General features: G+C 41.6%; 1 protein-coding gene and 1 long non-coding RNA gene across 4 annotated transcripts in view; one reads left to right on the top strand and one right to left on the bottom strand.

Annotated features, from left to right (window-relative positions):
* Positions 1–962: 962 nt before the first annotated feature.
* The window catches only part of LOC122785114, a 42,724-nt gene continuing 27,162 nt past the window's right edge, over positions 963–16,524 (top strand). For both annotated transcript variants that reach the window (XR_006362249.1, XR_006362248.1), the window contains exons 1-2: positions 963–1,418; positions 15,357–15,487. This is a non-coding gene — a long non-coding RNA (uncharacterized LOC122785114). The remainder of the gene's footprint in view (positions 1,419–15,356; positions 15,488–16,524) is intronic.
* On the bottom strand, positions 9,514–11,338 carry LOC122785113 (transcription factor jun-B-like). Of its 2 annotated transcripts, XM_044050750.1 has the most exons (2): positions 10,356–11,338; positions 9,514–10,325 (listed from the first exon to the last, which is right to left on the bottom strand). In XM_044050750.1, exons 1-2 carry the CDS (start codon positions 10,989–10,991, stop codon positions 10,008–10,010), a joined length of 954 nt encoding a protein of 317 aa, XP_043906685.1. In that variant the 5' UTR covers positions 10,992–11,338; the 3' UTR covers positions 9,514–10,007. The 2 variants fall into 2 exon arrangements, with proteins under 2 accessions (XP_043906685.1, XP_043906684.1); XM_044050749.1 differs by having other exon boundaries at positions 9,514–11,338.

Raw genomic sequence — 16,524 nt, 5'->3', positions numbered from 1 at the left:
ATGTCAATGTATTACTTGACCTTTGGTATCTTAAATTACTGTTTGTCTTTTAATTTAACCTTTAACCCTTTCTAATTTAAGTACAATATCATTTTAGCTTTAAATTAATTTTTAATTCATCTCTTAGCTATTTTTGTAATTGTTTATTTGTTACTTCTAGCTTTTAACTTTTTTTTTAACTTTTACTTTCAAGGTACTTTTAAGTTAAATGTCTCTTTTGTTTGGTAGCTTTTTTTTACTCAAGAGCAAAACATGGTTTCAGTAGAGTCAGACAGCTTTAAAGGTTATTGTAAATCTACTTAAGAACATCTACCAAATCTTGTTATGTTAAGGAATAGGCTCTTTTTTTACGCAATATTTAATGGGTTCATGTCAAATCATGGCATTGTGTACACGACCTTGCATAATGCTAATGACAAAAAAGCAAACAAGCAGACTCAGACTCAAAGAAAACTCAAAGAAGAAGAAAAAACAAAGACGAAAATAGAAACTAGCTAGGCCTGTATATGAAGGAAGAAAGAAGGAACTTTTGCTGTTTAAAGCAAAACATCAACCAATTCATATACAATAGTAAATATAAGCCATAGCGTACAGCACTCATGATGCCTGGCCTGCAACATTTAAAAGCATTTAATTACAATAAATAATATTTTATTACAATTTTAAGCTATACAGAACCTTCAACATCTTGAAAAATGTTACTGACATGTCATAATTTTACAATAAAGGTTTTTATTTTTTATTGTTTGAATGGTAATTACTGTTGTAAGTTTATTTGTCTAAATAAAGTTTTAAAAAAAATAAGTATAAACTTCTGAGGTAACCTCCATCACACCATGTTTTCGTTTTTGAACAAGTCATTACATGCTTGAAATCACAGTGTGAGTTTGTTTTGTTCGACCAATCAGCTGCTCGTCACAGAGGAAACACATGGCTACTTAATATGCAGCAGTGAGGCTCCTCACTGTGACTACTGCTTCCAGAAGCTGCGTGTGTTTTCACCGTTAAATGAAGTTGGACAAGGAAGAAACACATTGCAGAGTAACTAAATGTGACTGTTACGGCGCAAATCTTTGGCTGTACTTCTCAACGAAGACAGAGGCTTCTGCTCATGCCAAAGCAGATCTCACTTCTGCTATGCTAGCGCTTTAGCATTTAAGCTAGCGGACGCTATGCTAACGAATTAGAATTTAAACTAGCGGACGCTATGCTAACGAGTTAGCATTTAAGCTAGCGGACTTTCTCCAGAGTTTATACACAAACGGATGGATTATAGCGACCGAAAGAGAGTGATAGGACATGGGAATAACTGGACACCTTGAGGCGAACAGACGCAGTAGTTACTTCTGAGATGACGTCATGACGCCAGCAAAAGAAAGCACCCCGAACCTCTCACTAACTTTTTATCTTCTTATGGGGTGAGTTGTCATTAACGTCGTTAATCTATGTTACGTTAGTGTTCATTCGAAGGGATTGAAAAATGTTTTTCATGCTAGACGCTATCTTTTAATAATCCACTGTGCGTTTCAGAAGGTTATGTGGCTACATTATTGTTAGCTAGCTCAATATTGTTTTAAAAAGCAAATGTTACGCACATCGAAACTTGTGTTCGATCAAATGATCGTATTATAAGTTGGAACGTGAGCATGTGCTATTAATATGAATAACGAACCAATGACAGATTTGTGTTCAAAGTATTGATTATGATGCTAATGTTTAGCAACTCTTTGAGCACTTCATCATTCAGCTGAACCATCCACACCAACACTGAGCCACTTAAATGTATTTCATTTGATATTAGAAATATATATCTATATTTGATCCTTCTAACTCTTAATTATATTACCTTTCTTGTTTTAATTTTTATGAAATATATAATATATTCATATTTCATTTTATTTTTTTCTGGGAACCCTCTGAGACCTCTTCATAGAACCCTTGGGGTCCCTAGACCTGTTATTGATAAACGTTGTTCGAACTACTAAGATTGTTTATCAGGGCTCTCAACTGAGTGAGATTTTGTTTGGAAGGGCGGGGGTAGGTGAGTGGTGTGGTGGCGGGGATTATGATTGTGTGTTGTAGGCGTTGGTGGCAGATTTTGAGGCCTTCAGCACGGGGGTAGGTGACTGACATCTTTGAAACAGACAAATGTAACGATTAGTGTATGCATGGCCAGGATAAAATCTAAAAAATTTAATATTACAACTAAAAGTAGCCTCCGGACTAAAATGGACTATGCAACGATGCAACAAAAACAGATGATGTAAATATGACTACTCTACTGTAAGGACAAGAAATGATAAGAGAATAAGCCACTCCCCTTCCTATATATTTTTCACGTTCTTTCATTTTAAATGTTAAGAGGGTATTATGTACAGTTTTGTATGTATTGTTCTGTGTAGCAGTGTAGCTCACAAAATAGAATCTGTGCTCCAGTTTGTGATGAGAAGTAGCACATACAGAGAGGTTTGGTTTCACTGACAGCTAAACCAAGAGGGGGTTGGGCTATGTAAAGGTGATGGTCCTGTCTCTTGACTCTCAGGAGGTGTAAATCTTTTAGGCTAAAAATTCTCCCTGAAGCAGTTTGAAGAGTGCCTCCATTCAAATGGCCACACCTTTGGGTGGAGTGGCTCAGTGGTTAAGACTGGTACCCTGTGTGTGAAAGACATCATGGTCGCAAGTTTGACTCCACCCCTGGCTGATTGTACTCAATTCCATTGTAAGTCGCTTTGGATAAAAGCGTCTGCTAAAGGACATGTAATGTAAAATGTAATGTCCCTCAGCCTACTTGTTCCTGGTTTTTCCATGGCTGGTCACATGTGGTCACTGTAGACCATTTATGAGCGCATGAAGCTGTTGACAACACATTGTGTAACCAACTGTGTAACAAATATTGTTCTCCCCAAAAAGAAAAAATAAACAGCCCAAACATGACTAGACTAAAATGCTTTTTCTGATTTTTGTTTACATTTTTGCAGGCTGTGCATAGTGAAGCATGCGACATATAGGATTTTTGGATAGTTTACATGTTTATCTCTACGATATCCAATCCAGTGATTTTGACCTGTATCGGATCGATACCAATTTCCATCCTTAATATACTTTTTCTGTATAGAGTTCTGGTGAGTTGATTAGTTGACCTGCTACTCCTGTGTGTTGACTGGAATAATAATAATATTCACAGAGAAAAGCCTGTGCCAAATTATAATCTACTTGTTCAAAACTGCTGATGTTCAAGGCATCTTTCAAATACCAGCCCTCCTTCTGAGCAGAGCTGTGTATGAATGTCTGCACTATGAATCAGAAACCTCAAAGTTCTGGAAATGGGCACACTGTACTTCAGATATAGCTTCGGGTCCTCTGTTCTTTCTACTGTTGAACTGGTATGATACATACTTCTGCTACAGGAATGAAATATAACCATCCATGTGTCATTTCTTACTATTTAGACATTGTTTTTCCATAAGAAGGATTATCTTAATGCTCAAAACTCATCAAATCATATCTGAAAGCATGGCCTGCACCTCTGAGTATGGGAGCAGGCAGTGCCCGTGGAGGGTTTTCTCACCCATGTCAGCCTCCAAATTCCTGATCCACATCGACATGTGTGTTTACCCTGCTGGTTGACAGCCGTCACTCAGTCTCACCCCCCCTGTCAGAGAGAAATTCAAATGTTCTTAGAGTTAAATACAGGGTCAGGGTGGTTTATTTTAACACAGTCAGGTTTTAGTACATGAGCCAAATTTAAAACAAGTGCCTTTTGGGATTTTGGGACGATTGAAGTTCCTGACATTAGTCAGGGTTGCAGCAAATGAACTGACAGCAAGACTCATCATTTGAATCCAGCAAGCAGACCCTGCCTAAAGACACACAAATAATGTGCAAATTAGCCAGGATACAGAACACAATGTGGCGTATATCTCTCTAAAATGACCTAATTAAAAATGACTAATAGATGGAGTTGTGTTTCTCGGAGGGGCAGTGTGTGCCCTCTGCAGGCGGAAACGCAGCAAACACGAGCTGTACATCATGGTGAGAATGCTACACATCTCCTTTTTCTGTTCAAAGGAGTGTGTGAGTGTAGTGCAGCTATTTTTGTTATCAGCTGGTTCTTGATGATGATTACAGGCTTACGTGTTCTCTTTGAAAGTACTCATCACAAAAAAAAAAATGCCAAAGCCGTGCAGAGGGTCGCAAATTAGTGTCATTTTGCACACACGCACACACACGCACACAGCCACACACATTACTATGATGCTTCTTGGTGACATTTTGATTATATCTGTGGATTACTGTCACACCAAAGTGGAAACAATCTTATAGGGATAATTCAGTCCATCGGTGAAGAATACAGTGTGGACAATATAACACTGTGCTATAGAGGCTATATAGAAATGATCAACATGAGGCAGGTTGAATGTCTGCTGATGAGAAAGAGACCACGTGATCACCCCTATTCTAGCTTCACCACACTGTCTTCCTGTCACCTACAAAAAATGTTTTTGTTTGTTTTGAAATCTTTGCAAAATAATGCACTACCCTATCCAACTGAGTTGTTGCCCCTTCATGCAGTTTGTCTGACTATATTCAGGCTGCCCAGACCCTGGACAGTTTTAAGTCTTTTCTATTTATTTGCATTGGCTTTTAGTTTAGCTTTTTTTTTTATAGTTTTATTATTAATTTGATAATGGGTGCAGTTCTTCCTCTGTTGTTGTGTGTTGCTTCTATTGCTGTGGTTTTACTCATTTTACTTACTGTATTGTATTGCGTCCTTTTATCTTCTTTTAAGCATGCAAAACACGTTGGGGCAACAGTACTTATATAGTAAATGTACTATATAAATAAATCTGACCTTGACCTTGAACGTCATTTTACATTTGGTTAGACATGTCAGGGAGTTACTAAGCTGTAGTTTTTGGTGAAATTGGTGGAAACGATTGTGCAGTGATGAAAACTGAGCAGACCTGGCCCTCAGGCTCTGTCCATTATGTGTGTGACAGGAAAACTCTAAGTGTAAAGGTGCATTAGACCAAAGAGTGGTCATTTTCAGGTGTAACTAGTAACTGCTGGAAAAAGGTGCTGCTGTTAATGAGAGGGCATGATGGTTTCTCCAGTGAGCAGACCATAGTATTCTGCCAGATAGCACCACCCACTGGAGGAATTAGTAACATGCACTCAAACAACTTAATAACAAATAATTCTTATGATAACATTTTTGGTTTTCTCTTTACATTTCTGTAAATCATTAGGAGAGGAAAATATACTTCCCTGACCCCACCCTGGTCAAAATATTCAAAGCTGACTTAAAAGATTATTTCAACTCAGTGCATGAACAAGAGTTTCACTGCAAACGTTAATTTCAGCTGGTTTATCTGAACTTAATAATTGTAAATGTGTATAATGTTTAAGAATCACAGAAATCTGACACACCAAATAACACCTCAATTACTTAATATGCAGTGTAAACAAAATAAGGGAACTTACACAACAAATGCACATCTCAAACTCTACCACAGGTTTGACCATGCTGTTGCACATGAGGCCATGAAGTGTCAAGATTTCAGGGTTACGCCCATCCAGGAAGTAGACAGGAAGAGGAAGGCAGGTTTTCTGAGGCAAGTTTTTTACGCCTCAATTTTGTGTAGTCTGTGTTGTTATTCCATATTCTATCAATAATTTTGACTTAAAAAAATTAAAATGTTTCCCTTGGACTGCCAAGACTGAAACTTGATTGTAAGCAATGGACTAAAAGTAAACTCCTATTGCACTGTTTTATGATTAAAGCAAGTCCTGGGATCCCAGGATCTTTAATTAAAAATGATTGTAGTTAGATTGATAACTTTTATATTGTAGGTTTTTGTGACAAAACTTAATTTTGTAAGGCGGCTCCTTTACGTTACATACCAGCCGTTAAGTAAAACAAGTAACTCTGTTTTAAACAATCACACAACAATAATAATAATGTGTCAACAGATAATATTTGTTTTATTTGCAGATTTTACAATTGATCATCATTATAATGTGATGATAAAGTGTCCAAAACAAAGTACATCGGACACATTCAGGTGAGATTCAGTCTTAGGTTTATTTGCTGTTCATAAGCAAATATTTATTGTTCTCGCTGTGTCTCTTTCTTGCTCTGTAGAAAAAAGCATGGCCCACTTTGATACTGTCATTAACACACCTACTACCTTTATCCTGACACTGGTTGACCTGGTGTTTATAGCGCCCCCTGGAGCCCAGACTATGTAACAATAAGCGCAAACAATAACCAAATAAACACTGATCATCAAATTGTGAAATGTCTTCTACACCAGTGGTTCTCAAATGGGGGTCCATGACACACTAGGAGGATGTGATGTTATAAGACAACAAATAGTAAATATATTTTACTTATAATCTGAAATAGTTCATATCGTTTACTTTCTAGTTGTAGTCCACTAGATGGCGATGCACACCTACAGGAATCCTTGCAGATTGTTGTTCTGGCTCCTGCTGCTCTCTGATCCTCTGCTGTTGTGTTACTGAACCTGAATAAGTGTGAATTTTTTAATTTAAAAGATTTAAAATGCTGTAAAACAGGTTTACTTTATTATAATAAGTTTATAATAAGTTTGGTTTGTCACCGCTTTGTCGTTTCTGATTCAGTCAGTGTACTGATGGCAGCACAGTGATGGGAGCAGGTGGTGAGTGTGTGTGTGACTGTGTTGAATTAATGGGATGATGAATGATTCACTTTAATTGTCAAGTCCGATAAGTGAGAAAATGTATTATCGTCATCAGAAATATAAACATTGTTGTGACCACTTGTGGTGAGAAAAATGAAGATTCCTAAAAATGTCAAATTGTCTTTACAAATGTATTTGTGATTAATATAAGAAAAGTCTTAATGCCCAGCTGGATAGAACAGGACTCCTGAACACATTTAAGTGTTGGAAGGTTCTCACAATAATATAGATTGTGTCTTTCAGTATTATTAGGATGATACAGGCATCCCATCATATAACTGATCCGAACCAAATGGAGGACACAGTTGTCTTATCAAGAATGTCCCCTCAAACAAAGTTCACACAACAGGCAAAAGAAAGCGAAATACTCCAAGAAATTGATAAATGTGCCCTAACGGTGATGCTTTGCACAATATTCCACAACACAATATAAGAAATAAAGTCGTTTTCATGGTTCCAGCAAACTTTCCCCCAAACTATGACAAAGAAACACCCACATCAGCTCTCCATCACTGGTTTAAAACTACCTGCGGTCCAGCTCCTGCGTCTGTGTGCGTGTGTGTGTGTGTGTGTGAAGCTCAGATGGCAGAGAGAGGTGGGAGGAATATTCATGGTCCACGAGAAGAGAGGGAGAGAGTGAGTGACAGAGCCGACACAGGCCTCTATGCGCGTGTCTGTGGGAGGGAAAGGGGGCTCGTGGAGAGAGGAAAAACAAACCCACCCAGAGCTCTTCAGACGTCACTGTTCACATCACAGATGTTCCCACAGACACTCAGTGTGGGCTGTGGACCGAGGCGTGTGAAGCCGGTATGGCTTCTTTGTAGAGTCTGTGCGCATTAGAATATGTAGGCTTGCGTGCTGTGCGCACGTGGAGATAATGGTGATATTTTAAAAATGTGTTCCTCTAATTAAAGTGCAGAAGGGAGCGTTTTTGTCTGTGATGTTTGTGATACAGTGTCAGGCCCTGATTCTTATCTGTAAGGTTCTTTTTTTGAAACTGTTGAACAAAGCAAAAACAGAGCATGAGTTCAAAAATGTACATCCCCTGAAATAAAGGTTTCTTGATAAAAAGTCGCAGAAAGGGAGAGGTCGCGTGGGTGCACTCGGTTTTGTTTCCATGTTCGTGGCAAAAAATAGGGGAGTTGTTATTGATGGAAATTGATCATTATTTAAAACGACAAGAGCTTACATCTTCCTCTCCAAAACAGTTTGAGGTGAGACTGCGCTCAGACCGCAGCCTTCATTCACACACTCTTTTGAAGTGGTTTCACTGTGAGGTAGATTTTTTTTTTAGCGTCTTGTTTACTTCTACGTCAGAGGCTGTTTCTAAAGGACAGAAAACCCCTTCGATTTTCCTGAGACCAGTCAGTGCGCAATGTATTTCTTGGTCAATGGTCGCAATAGCACAAACTCGTATTTACGAACCACTCTAGTTTCCAGGGAAGCTCCAGATCGCCCTTACAAATCTGTATATGTGGCTATACTGACTAATGACTCTTTACAACGCCTTCTATTACCGTTGCTTTTAGCGCGTCTGGGGCCCCTGGCCCCTGGATAATAGCGGGAATAATTCTTAATGACTCATCCACGTGGTTTAACGCCGGGACTTTCCCCCTCTACATCCATACTCTCAGCCCCTGGTGCCGCACATATTTGGACAGTGATGCGTCCCAACAGAATGTTGTCCTTGGCAGCGCGCACATCTCCGTCCATCCACACAGATGCTTCTGCATGCGCGTTCTGGGACGCCCACTCACGCCCAGCGCTCTGCCAAGCCGGTGTGGCATCTTGAGACGCCCCCGACATTCCTGAAGTCGCTGTCACTTCCCCTGAGTGTGAAATTCTCTTTTGATTATATACCCACACCTTAAATATGTCTCAATGACTGTGACGAATGGAAGAGGATGTGATTTTTGCATCTATAATGATTGATTTATACCCAGAATCCAAATGTTGCAAGTGTTTCATGATATTAAGTGTAGATGGATAGATGGATAGATGGATAGATAGATAGATAGATAGATAGATAGATAGATAGATAGATAGATAGATAATCCTAACTGGGAAATTAGAGTGTAAAATGTACTTCTTGTTGCCCTCCAGAACGTCTGACCAACGTTTTGTTTGTCTACACTGATAACCCCATTACGCTTTGTTGACAATAGAGCAAAAGGAAATTCCGCCACTCTCTGAAGCTCACATACGTTTTTATCAACGCACCAGAGAGAGAGGGACTGAGATGAAACCAGCTTGTGTTTCCTGGGCGGGGGTTCCCAGAAATCCTCCCCTTTGGTTAAGTATTCCCCGACATGCCCATATGTGGAAAGCCTCGTGCGTAATTAGGAACGGCCTTACGCCGGTGACGCGACTTGCGTACAAACACGGAAGCCAGATAGGGTTGGGCTTCTCAGTGAGAGCCACAATAACTTTGTTATGGTTACGGTAACACTGGAACAGCTTTCATCCCTACTGTTTATTTATGTGTGTTCTTTGTTTACACACATTTCTCTCTCTCTCTACATATATATATATATATATATATATATATATATATATATATATATATATATATATATATATATTTATATTATTATATGATTATTATATACATATGTAAAAGTACACGTTTATGTGTGTTCTTTCTTACATATATGTATAACTGTTGTACATACAGTATATAACATCACAAAATACACATAAGTATATATTCATGTGTGTTTAGATAAACTGTGTTTGTGTGTGTGTGTGTGGTTGTAAACAAACACTCGAGATCATATTTTCCATCTCATTTTGATGACACTTTACTTAAATACACAGGACAAATAAAAAAAAAAAGACAGTGTAAACATTGGACATCTTAACTTTATCCGGATCAACCGGACAAAACACAATAATTTACACAAGGAATAAATGCAGCGTTGCATGATATTATCAGATGCAAAAGTACAAAGTTATCATTCCCATTTTCTACCATTAGTAAACCCAGCTCATGGGCCTCAGTGCCCACTGTGTTGCTCAGTCAGTATCTGCTCAGTCTGGATGCTGCCCTGCTTTCTAGGCTTGAATGGTCCCTTGAACGGTGTCCAGCATCCGGAAGTACCATGTCACTCAGGTCTTTCACCCTAAACAGCCTACAGAGTTGTCTACACTTGCCCTCTCTCTCCCCTCGTCCCTGTGTTGCAGCCAGCGCTGACAACACATCAACCACTATTCCAGTGCTGCGAATGCAGAACATGACTCCAGTGTTATTACTTTTCAGTCAGTCAAAAGTCTTGTGGTTCAAAACGCCTCCATCTTGCTTGTGAGCATCAGCTGACAGCCGCTGCTCACGTGCGTCAGGACCTTCTGCTTGAGCTGGGCGACCTGATCCCGCAGCACCGACGCGGTGTTGGAGAGCCCCGCGTTGTCGTTCTTCAAAACTTTCACCTTGTCCTCCAGCCGGGCGATGCGCTCCAGCTTGCGTCGCCGGCACTTGGTGGCCGCCAATCGGTTCCTCAGCCTCTTGCGCTCCGCCTTGATCTTCTCCTGCGTCTCCAAGTCGATGGGAGACATCGGAGGCGAGCCGTCGCTGCTCAGCAGGTCAGGCACGGTCTGCGGCTCCTCCTTGAGAGCGAGGAGCCGCTGCGGGTGGAGCCCGGAACCGGGCAGAGTGTGCTGGAAGGGGTGCGCGCCGTGCGACGACTGCGGGTGGCTCTGCTGGTGAGGTGGCATGTAGCTGATGGTTGCTGTTGGGTAGCTGGATGCGGAAGAGAGGCTTGTGTTCGGGCAGTAAGCGTTCAGTGTCGTGTAGATGGGAGGCTCCGGCTGCAGCGTGGAGCCAAAGACACTAGAGGCCGCCGCTGAGCAGGTGGTAACCCCGCCGGCTCCGAGGGACACATTTGGAGGTGCCATTTGGTTCATCTTGTGCAGCTCGTCCAGCGCTTTCACAAAGCCTTCAGCGAAGCCCTCCTGCTCTTCGGTAATGCCGCGGCTGTAGAAGTATTGGCCGGGCGTGGGAGTGGTGATCACCCCGTTACTGTTCTGGATGATGAGCCTCTCTAGCTCTGGGGACGCGAGCTTCAGGGACCCCACGTCCTGCTGCCCTGCTTGGTACGCGTCTACCTCGGCTCTCAGCTGAGATTTCAGGTTGCGATAAGGCTCTGTCAAGTTCAAATTCATACTCTGCTTTAGCAGTTTGTAGTCGTGCATTGCTGCATCTGAGTGGCCGTAAGGTGACAGAAAAGAGTCGTCATGATAAAAAGGCTGTTCCATCTTTGTAGACATAAAGTCGTAGGGGAAAAGTGATGGGAAGCTTACCAGCTGTCTATTGTCACTCTGGATAATCAACAAATGTCAGTGTCAGCACAGAGCGTGCATCAATTCAGCCTCTCGTCGTCTCTCGTTCTCTCTCAACAGTGTCCAGGAATTAAAAATCACTCCAAAAAAGAAAGAGTGAAAGTCCAAGTTAAGGCAGGAGCTGTCTTCAGTTCGGTGTCAGCGAGTTTGAGTCTTTTCCAGTCGTTTGTCTCCGCAGCTCAGTGAGGGATAACTTGAAACTCTTTAGTCCTAGTGTTTAGTGTGTTGCGTCCTGGAGTTTGGTGAGGTGTGTTCAGGACTGTCACTGCGAGGCTTTTTATCAACGCACCGCACAAGACAGGCAAAAGCGGGGTCGTGATTGGCCGAGAGGCTCGCTCCTCCACGCCCACAGAGCACGTCGTCGAGTGACGTAAATGCCGGGAAGACAGTACCGTAAGCAAAGCCTGTAGGCACGAGAGAGAGAGCGCGGCGAGGAGAGCAGGCACAGAAATAGAAGAACGCACGGTTTTACGCACAACTTTCTGGGTTGGTTAAATGATTATTAAAGACCGGGGGGGTTGAAAAAGTAGTTGTTGGAGAAGCGATGACGTGACGTGGCTGTGATGGATCGAATAAGATCTCTGTCATCAGCTGTTCATGTGTTTTTACTTTGTAATAAAAGCGTATGTGGATCAAAAATATGACGTGTCAGCACATCTAGAACCTGATATCAGCCTCGTTACATTGTCACGTATTATAGACAGGAGGAGACTCTCCATGTGCCGTAAATCTCCGTTGCTACTGCAGTGTTTATTGTGATCCAGGCTGTTGAGGAAGTCCGGAGGCCTTATATGGGCAACAGCGTGACGTAGCAGTTCCTCTCTGGGAGAACCGGGAAGACACGCCCATCGAGAGGTCTCATTCCAGCGGCATTCCAGCTCCTGTCTGAACCCAATCCATGTGCTGCTCAGTTATTGGGACTGTGTGCCTCAGCAGGAAGACGCGAGCACAGACGTCTGAGTTACATCCATCTGTGCTCACTGATCACCAACAACCTGTCCCAGAACAGCACTGTAGAATATTCATGAATGGTTGTTTTAGCAGTGCAGTGATAATACATCCAGGAAATGGTAAAATGATGAGGGGAAAAAACTTCTTGCACTGGACCATAATTGATGTCACTGGTAACACTTGTTTTTCATGTCAATAAGGGCTGCGGTGAAAAATCAAGACAGGCTTGAGCATTTGAGCATATAAATGTTATGTGAGGATCACATAATTGAAAAACAACTATGTGATAGTGTTTGTTATCTATTTTTCTGTATCTGTATATAACTCTGTCTGTCTGTCTTTTGTATCTGTCTGTAGCTGTATATCTCTCTGTCTGTCGATCTATCTATCTGTCTGTCTGTCTGTATTGAAACATATTGCAATTCATAATTTTTGAGGTAATGTGTGGTAGAATTGCCCTCCAGGGGTTTGAAAAGTGACATTCACTAAGCACATAATTACAGTTAATAGGCAACAGAACTGAGTATGCAAATGATGTGTCTCAGTCGCTGAAAACATAAACATTGCTTGGTATATCTAATTGGCAACAGATAGACGTATCCCACTGAGATCCCTCTACTACTGTAAATGTACTGAATCTTTATATTAAGAGTATCATAATTACATATAATGGAAATGTCAACAAGTCACTGCAGACACAATGCAAACAATATAAAAGGCCGCACTACTTATGAAACACAAAAAAGATTGTATCAAATGAGCTCAGTCAATATAATATAATGTGATTTATTTATGCAGTGTATGTCAATATATATATATGATAAGCTGTAGAGCATAAAGTGATGTCTGTGTTCAGTTACAGGACAAATCCACACTTTCCTGACAGGTTTGTGAGGTGCTACTGATGTCGGGCATGAGCCTCGATCACAAATGGCCAATAGAGAGCAAACTTTGTCCAACAAGAACCAAACCCAGTTAATTAACTCAAACCGGGAGATTTGTGTTCAGTGATGAGTTCTTTTGATCCTGACATACGGTTCTGCTTTGCAAATAACGACGAGGTTAAATCTCTAAGTGTGCGATTCCTGAGTAGTGCACCTGCATCAGTGGTGGAGAGGTGGACGTCTCCTATATATTTGAGTATGTTCATGATCAGCAGCCTCTTATTCCACAACATGCATCAAAACCAACTTTCATATTCGCGTGACTAACTTAACAAGATCACTGCAGCAAATTCATGTTTATTAAAATTGGCAGATCAGAGGTTCAATCGGACCTTTCCCTTTATCAGAACCATCCACTGTATCTCAACAATACATGGATTTGAAATGTCAGTTATTATATTATTATTATTACCTTTGCAGAGGAGGTTGAGTTTTCCCCATCATGAACTGCATAATTCAAAACACAAAACATTTCCTGGGGATGTGGGTTATGGCTCAATGAGGAAATTGTTTGATTTTGATGGGATTTTTTTGTTTGAGGATAGAAAAGAAACATGTTGAACTTGAAAAACAAGGCGGGCAGTGTATCGAGTCTTTGAGTGCTTTCTTTAGCTGCATAAAACTGGACAACATGGTGGTATACCACCATATATATGTATGTATATATACATATATATATATATATATACACACACATATATATATTCAGTAGATATGCACTTACCAGCCACTTGATTAGGTGCACAGGATACGGAATAAAGTGGCAGGAGCGGCATCAGGTGTACTCTTCTGCTGCTGGAGTCCATCTGCTTCAAGGGTGGATGTGTTTTACACTCAGAGATTCTTCAGTTTAGCTTGGTTGTAAGAAGCGGTTGCAGTTGCAGTCACTGTCTCTGCAGTCTCTGTAAGCTCTAAAGATGGTTGTTCATGAAAATCCAAGTAGATCAGCATTTTTAGACAAGTCCGTCAACAACCAAACTACTTTTATAGTCATTTAAATCACCTTTCTGCCTCATCCTGATGCACAGTTTGAACTTCAACATGCTTAAATACACTGAACTGCTGCCATGTTATTGGCTGATCGATATCTGTGTCCACAAGCAGTGAAACAGGTGTACCTATTAAAGTGGCCGGTGTATGTATATATAAATAAATAAATGGATAAATAAATAAAGCTGAGTGATGGATTTACAGTATGGAATGTAAATAGAACAAAGAGTAAACACTAACACCATTATCTTTAAATAGTTCAAAACAAGTGCTGCCCCAATGTTGATTTAACCTTGACTTAACCAGACTCAGTGTATCCAACCTGTGCTCGAGAAGGGAGGGGTAGGGGGGGCGGGCCGGAACGAGCTTTCAACATGATTTCCCGTTGGCAGTCAACAGTCGCACTTACCCTGTAACAACATGTACTCGCTGTAAAAAGCATATTCAGAGATATTTGCTCAAACAGACCCTGCTATCATGTTCAGGCCTAGAGGGGAAAATGTTGTCGGGACATAACGTGCTCAACATCTTTTAAAACAGTCGCACACAGATTACAATTGTGAACCGTCCTGGTGCAGTGACATGGAAAGTTAGCTCACATCACCACTGTTAGGGTCTCCAGGCCTGATCCTAATTACTTCATCAAGGTAATTCTCTGGTATCCAGAGCCACAATATTAACTCTATGCCTTTTTGTGAGTATCCATGGGAATATGAATAAACAGAGGAAAACAACAGTTCCTGGCAGTGTTGTGCCTCCACTTCGCCACCTCCCTTATAAATTCTATTCTGTGTGCAGCTGCCTGTTCCTGCTGCAGCCCTGCTCTGTTTGTGTTTAGGTTTTTATTCAGCATTGCGGTGGAGTTTGACCACAGTCCCAGTGACATTTTGGCAAAGCACAACAGCAGAGGGTCCAGCGTGGTGGTGAGTGTTTACGGGAACACTCGTGAGGTGGCAGCGTGCCATGCTGCCAAATGTTAGTCAAAAACACTCGCGTTACCCGGCCAGTGGGAAACAAACGTGTGAACACTGAGGGAGATGTGCACATTCATATAGGATGTTGTTTTTTAATAATGACCACGTCAACTAACGGCTGTGGTGTGGATCGCGGGGCAGTGTGAGCTCTGAACGATGACACACAACGCTAGGATTTCAAAATTCCTCATTCGATGATTCAAAACATTTTGAATCACTTAGTTGAACTGTGCAGTGATCAACTTTTGTAAAAAAAAATTTGCAGACGTCTTTGTCACGTTTCGATTAGTCACATCTCTGTTTAGTCTGTTTAGATTTAGAATTGTTTTTTTGTTGTTTTTTTTAAAACGAGTTCTGCTTTTTTGCCCCACTGTTTTGGCTGTTCTGGGATTTTGTGTTTCTTATGGTTTTTTTTTCCATGTTTTTTGGGGCAGGTCAAGCCGCCTGGCAACAGATTCGGTTGGAAGAGCTGGGATCATGTGGACGAGTGCCAACACCAACTGAGAGTTACCTGCCTTTGTTCCTGGGAAAGGCAAAGCCCGAGGATGGAAGGAAACTGTTTACCGTAAGATTAGGCAAAGCATGAGTGTGTGTCTGTTTCCCTCCCTCCCTCTCACTCTCTCACTCTCTCACTCTCTCTCTCTCTCTCTCTCTGTTTGTGTGTCAATAAGCACGTACAGTGTATCTCACTGGGTGGAGCACTCATGAGAGTTAATTTTTTTTGACCATTCTCCACGCTGTGGAAATTTGTATCCATTGTCTCCCACATCTGTCACTTACTATGAGTTAAGTGGCCTAATTTTCTGAAGGTTGAGGTTGAACCTGTGGCATGTTGTGCCCCTATTTCTAAAAACAAGTACACAAGAGTGCAGTTTAAAGCACAGCTGAAAAGGTTAAGAGTCATCTCTATTCCCTCCTCGCTCACACCATGTCACCAGTTCCTACACGCACAGGAAAATCCCCTAATTTCCTCAATCTACGGATTCTCTCTTTTAACAAAAGAGGCTTTCACAATAAGGTGCTTATGTTGGGGACCGAGCGCTCCTCACCTCCTCCCCCTCCCCTCAAACCGTCCCATTGTGCCTCGCCACCTCTGCACAACTCTCCTTTTGTCAGCGCCGTCTAGCAGCCTTCTTGTTGTCTGCCTCTCCACAACCGGACCCTTTTGCCTGGCGAGGCTGCTCCATCTCTGTGACTCAGAGTAGCTGAGGCCGTCGAGGCCAATCAGAGGTCAAAGCCCCGAGCTCCCTCCTCGCATCTTTGCCCTGAGTCTTTCCCCTGACTTTCGCAAACTCCTCAAAACACCCACTCAGCAGAAAAGAGTCGAGGTTATAGCGGAGGGAGAGCGGGCGGGCGGGCGAGGGGAAAGATAAAGACCGGCTCAGTCAGATGAGGTTTGTTTGTGAAGTGCCCTCTTGACAGCACGGCTGACTCCTTCATTTGGACATAATGGGGCCTCTCATCCATAGCGTTGTTGTTCTCCTTTGTGACTGTGGTCACTGTGGTCACTATTGCCCCGTCTATTAATAGAGTGATCCATCATCATATACATCATCATCATCTTCATCCTTGTCAACATCACATGATGGCTTGATGGTGTTT

Source organism: Solea senegalensis, linkage group LG19 (assembly GCF_019176455.1).
Source record: "Solea senegalensis isolate Sse05_10M linkage group LG19, IFAPA_SoseM_1, whole genome shotgun sequence".
NCBI lineage: Eukaryota > Metazoa > Chordata > Actinopteri > Pleuronectiformes > Soleidae > Solea > Solea senegalensis.
The sequence above is the reverse complement of the archived record's forward strand: the minus strand, read 5'-3'. Positions and strand labels throughout refer to the sequence as shown.